The sequence below is a fragment of the Nannobrachium achirus genome (assembly GCF_963921795.1).
Source record: "Nannobrachium achirus genome assembly, chromosome: 23".
NCBI classification, from domain to species: Eukaryota; Metazoa; Chordata; class Actinopteri; order Myctophiformes; family Myctophidae; genus Nannobrachium; species Nannobrachium achirus.
In genome coordinates this window covers 50,034,746-50,040,745 of record NC_137830.1, presented here as the reverse complement: position 1 = coordinate 50,040,745, position 6,000 = coordinate 50,034,746, and the positions used below count along the sequence as shown (strand labels likewise).

The 6,000-nt window shown below is 40.2% G+C and overlaps 1 protein-coding gene across 1 annotated transcript in view; it reads left to right on the top strand.

Annotated features, from left to right (window-relative positions):
* Window positions 1-4,116: 4,116 nt before the first annotated feature.
* Window positions 4,117-6,000, top strand: part of LOC308308962 (protein NLRC3-like) — a gene marked incomplete at its 3' end in the record, with an annotated part of 204,154 nt that continues 202,270 nt past the window's right edge. Inside the window, exon 1 of the mRNA XM_080754414.1 lies at window positions 4,117-4,475. Coding sequence (XP_080610540.1) covers window positions 4,408-4,475 — 68 coding nt within the window. The 5' untranslated portion in view covers window positions 4,117-4,407. The remainder of the gene's footprint in view (window positions 4,476-6,000) is intronic.

The following is a 6,000-nucleotide window of genomic DNA, read 5'->3' as shown; positions in this document are numbered from 1 at the left end:
GATGAAATCGCTTTTTTAGAAATATTTAACTTTCAGCACCCGATGAGTCAGGAGAGAGAGGAAGAGAGACTCATTCAATCCCTCAGTATCTGAGGGATTGAATGTAGGAGTCTCAGAAGTAGCTTAATGTTGGAGTGCCCGTTGGGCAGATCTTTATGCCCATACATGGTGATCCATGTTGGGCAGATCTTTATGCCCATACATGGTGATCCATGTGAGTAGGAACAGTATTTCTAGTTTCATCTAGCTTTTATTTGTTGATGCTACAATGTGTAGATGAGACACATGCTGTATAAAGAGATGTAACAATAAAGAAACTTGAACAAAGTTAGCTGGGTTTATGTGAGAACTATTTTAATAATCCTGTCTTTCTGTCAGGGTCCATCAGCAGAGAGCAGGGTCTCCTGTACCCAGCTGTGTCTCCATGAAGAGTGACAAGTCCAAGGGTAAAGGTATTAACTTCAAAGATGGACACCACTCTACTGATCCCAGGTCAGAATGTAAAACACATCATTTAGTTAAAAGTTGTAGTCCTACTATTTGTCTCACATACGTTGCTATGTGAGATTTGTTCTCCACATTTGACCCATCTGAGTTTGATTGATTGATTGATTGATTGATTGATTGATTGATTGTATACGTTATCATCAGTTCTCAAAGTGAAGTACAGTTCAGAAACAGTATCCTACTGATAGGATTTAAATCCAAGAAAACACTGTGTCTATGGCTTGTTTACATTGGGGTCCTTTGTACTCACGCAACACAACCGAAATCACTTTTTTAAGTACAGACCCCCATATGACAAGATGTTGTACCAAGGACCCCCATATGACAAGATGTTGTACCAGGGACCCCCATATGACAATATGTTGTACCAGGGACCCCCATATGACAAGATGTTGTACCAGGGACCCCCATATGACTATATGTTTTACCAGGGACCCCCATATGACAATATGTTGTACCAGGGATCCCCATATGACAATATGTTGCACCAGGGACCCCCATACCCCTATATAGTTTACAGTTTAGGCATTTAGCAGACGCTTTTAATCCAAAGCGATTTACAATAAGCAGATAAAACATCACACTAATAAACAAGATAATATGTCAGTACATCAACAGCAATATAACATATATATGACAAGATGTTGTACCAGGGACCCCCATATGAAAAGGTGTTGTACCAGGGACCCCCATATGAAAAGGTGTTGTACCAGGGACCCCCATATGACAAGATGTTGTACCAGGGACCCCCATATGACAAGATGTTGTACAAGGGACCCCCATATGACAAGATGTTGTACCAGGACCCCTATATGACAAGATGTTGTACCAGGGACCCCCATATGACAAGATGTTGTACCAGGGACCCCCATATGACAAGATGTTGTACCAGGGACCCCCATATGAAAAGGTGTTGTTCCAGGGACCCCCATATGACAAGATGTTGTACCAGGGACCCCCATATGACAAGATGTTGTACCAGGGACCCCATATGACAAGATGTTGTACCAGGGACCCCCATATGAAAAGGTGTTGTACCAGGGACCCCCATATGAAAAGGTGTTGCACCAGGGACCCCCATATGACAAGATGTTGTACCAGGGACCACCATATGACAAGATGTTGTACCAGGGACCCCCATATGACAAGATGTTGTACCAGGGACCCCCATATGACAAGATGTTGTACCAGGGACCCCCATATGACAATATGTTGTACCAGGGACCCCCATATGACAAGATGTTGTACCAGGGACCCCCATATGACAAGATGTTGTACCAGGGACCCCCATATGACAAGATGTTGTACCAGGGACCCCCATATGACAAGGTGTCAAACATTTTACCCTGTTATACTTTCACACAGGGGTCATCAATATGTCTGTACACGGACAAAATGTGTTCCTGTCAAAGACTTTGTCTGTCCGGGACATATGTGTCCCAGCACCCCCAGCAGCTAGTCATCTCGGGGACTGTCATTATTCCCTGTAGCCAAAATGTTTTTTTTTTTTTTTTTTGCTCTTTTTTTTTTAATGCCACAACAGCATCTCATAATATCTAGGCTACATTTCACTTAAACGCCAGAGCTTAACTCTGCATGTAAATAAGACTTTTTTTAATTAATGTGAGAGATCGGTACATAATTCTGTTAGTCCTCCCAGTTTATATTAGCTAAAATGCTAACTAGCCAGCCTTTGTTAGCCGTTTGTAGCCAAATGCGGTAATATCGGGACTCCATTACTTAGCGTTGCAACCCACAGTATTTATCCCATTAATTTAATGCCACGTGTGTTCCAAATGAACAATTATTAACCACGTAATGTATGATTTTGTGTATTATTATTTATTATTCTTCCGCCGTTCTTCCGCTGTTTCTTCTTCTACGCTGGTGAAATGATCCGTTCCTGCCTGGAGGCGTCTGTGACGTATGCGTTTGTCTTCTGTGAAGCTCCGGTGCGGAAGCTTCCTTTGTCACTGAGTTAGCTTAGCATTGAATAGATCAGTGTCGTCCTAAACTATCTAATTCTAACGTTCAGGGTGTTTGTTTTTTTGGACAATAAATTGACAGCCAAGAAAACATGGATGGAATGCAATCGTTCACTCGCCGTCGGAAAGTTGACTTTAGAGTAGACTATTCTGGTTGACTGGCTATGAGTGGCTAACGGCTAACGCTAGCTAGCGTTAGCTAGCGCTAGCTGCAGCGCTAGCTGCAGGCTATAAACAAATAAAACGTGACCCAACTCTATTGTTGCTCTCTTCTACAAGCTCACAACGCGAGGCGGTTAAGCCTGTAGATTGTGTTTTATTATCAGGTCAAATAATCCTTCTGATTGAAGTTACACAAACACTGATTATGCTACATTTAGCACAGTTAGCCCTGTTGCACACGTAATGAATTCACTTCAACCTCGTGTTGAGCAGTTAATCCTATTTGCTACGTACGTCTACAAAAACCTTCATATTTCAAAGATAACGTGCTTACTGAAGTCTCACAGATGTCACAGTATGGTACGCTCAAGCAGAATTACCCGTATCTTTCGTATTGTTTAATAAACTGCATTTTAATCCGATCAGATGCCATTTTCTGTTGTTTTTCAGCCATGCGACCCCATCGGTTGCGAGGTGTACTGCACTTAGATACATTAATACCTTTTTAAGGAAACGACGACCGATCGGATTAAAATGCTCCTCATTAAATAATACGATCATTACGGGACATTCTGCTGGAGCGTACCCTATGGTGACATCTGTGAGCCTTCACTAAGCAATTTATCTTTGTAATCTGACCGTTTGTGTAGACGTATGTAGCAAATTGGTTAAACTGCTTCACGGTTGGCGCACTGTAGCGTCTTTACATTTAGCCCAATAATGCTTGAGATGCTGTTGTGGCATTATCTTTTTAGAGAGCAATAACTAAAGTTTAAAACATACATAAACCACTTTAGCCCTATGTTATACCAAGGCTATTTGAAAATAGACGATCTACAAGCTCACAACGCATTGCGGTGCGACGCGTTGTGAGCTTGTAGATCTGCTATTTTCAAACATTTTGTACTTTTACTTTTGGTACTTTAAGTACATTTGGATACCAATACTTTTGTACTTTTACTCAAGTACATTTTTTATTCTGGACTTTTACTTGTAACAGAGTGATTCTACATTGCAGAATTGATACTTTACTTTATTATAAAATGTTGGTACTTTTTCCACCACTGTGTAAACGTTTGTGTTCTCATGCCAATAAAGCTTCTTTGAATTGAAGATTGAATTGAAGATTGCTCCCCATGTGGCGGAGTCAGGTCATTGCAGGTTAGAAATTTATTTAAAACTTGAATATCTCAAAAGTACTATTTCAGCATGGCATCATTCTATAAGCCATATCTTCAAAACTGTTGGGTCAATCTCCACAACCAATATATCATTTTGTAGCTATGATCCCCAGCTTTCAAATGAAATGAAAAAATTAAAATGAAAAAAATTGCAATGACTGGCTCCTGGGGAGATTGGGACACATATTTTAGATTTTCCTTTTAACAGAATATGAGAATCAGACACTCTGTCTGGCACGTTATGGTCCACTAGTTCTCAAATGTTTTATTTGCATGGACCCCTTCACCCAGAGAGGGTGCAAATGGAACCAAATGGACCCAAGAGGGTCCACTATTTATGAGTTAATTTCATTAACCAATTTAGGACTGAGGCCCATGCTAAAAACACCATCTAAAATGTAGATGGTGTTTCAGGATTATTTCAGGTCAGGATTTAGATTCTAAATCCTGACTTGAAATAATTCTGAAAAAACTTTAAATATTCATTCAAAAGTGTAAACATTTTAATATCCTGTCTTTCTGTCAGGGTCCATCAGCAGAGAGCAGGGTCTCCTGTACCCAGCTGTGTCTCCATGAAGAGTGACAAGTCCATGGGTAGACCTATTGACTTCAAAGATGGACACCACTCTACTTATCCCAGGTCAGAATGTAAAACACATCATTTAGTTGTTATGAACTCTACTGATCCCAGGTCAGAATGTAAAACACATTATTTAATTGTTATGAACTCTACTGATCCCAGGTCATTACCCATCTGTGGATTTTAGATATCTCTTTTTATCACTCCATAAATCATAGAATAGTGTCAACAGGCATAAAAAAAAACATTTTCGCCATGTTTTTAGGAAGAAAATGTGATGTAAATCAAGCTATGAATAATATATCAACAAACCCTTCTGTAAAAGTCTTCAGGATATAGATAAGAATAAAACTGGAAGGTTTGGTGTATGTGGGTGCAACTGAAGTGGAGATTTTTGTAAGTATGAGGAAAAACACATTTTGAGCCAACAGCCTTTAAAGATCAGACACACCCCCATCCTATAGAAACCAATTGTAACTTCAAACTCAATTTTAATCATGTTAGATTCATCAAAAACACCTGTCCTCAGTTCTATTTTAGAATTTTTACATGTTTTCACCTTAAGTCTCCCCTTAATACCCATGATTGACTGATTAATTGATTGATTGATTGATTGATTGATTGATTGATTGATTGATTGATTGATTGATTGATTGATTGATTGTATACGTTATCATCAGTTCTCAAAGTGAAGTACAGTTCAGATACAGTATCCTACTGATAGGATTTAAATCCAAGAAAACACTGTGTCTATGGCTTGTTTACATTGGGGTCCTTTGTACTCATGCAACACATCCGAAATCACTTTTTTAAGTACAGACCCCCATATGACAATATGTTGTACCAGGGACCCCCATATGACAAGATGTTGTACCAGGGACCCCCATATGACATGATGTTGTACCAGGGACCCCCATATGAAAAGATGTTGTACCAGGGACCCCCATATGAAAAGGTGTTGTACCAGGGACCCCCATATGACAAGATGTTGTACCAGGGACCCCCATATGACAAGGTGTTGTACCAGGGACCCCCATATGACAATGTGTTGTACCAGGGACCCCCATATGACAAGATGTTGTAACAGGGACCCCCATATGACAAGATGTTGTACCAGGGACCCCCATATGACAATGTGTTGTACCAGGGACCCCCATATGACAAGATGTTGTACCAGGGACCCCCATATGACAAGATGTTGTACCAGGGACCCCCATATGACAAGGTGTCAAACATTTTACCCTGCTATACTTTCACACAGGGGTCATCAATATGTCTGTACACGGACAAAATGTGTTCCTGTCAAAGACTTTGTCTGTCCGGGACATATTTTAGATTTTCCTTTTAACAGAATATGAGAATCAGACACTCTGTCTGGCACGTTATGGTCCACTAGTTCTCAAATGTTTTATTTGCATGGACCCCTTCACCCAGAGAGGGTGCAAATGGAACCAAATGGACCCAAGAGGGTCCACTATTTATGAGTTAATTTCATTAACCAATTTAGGACTGAGGCCCATGCTAAAAACACCATCTAAAATGTAGATGGTGTTTCAGGATTATTTCAGGTCAGGATTTAGATTCT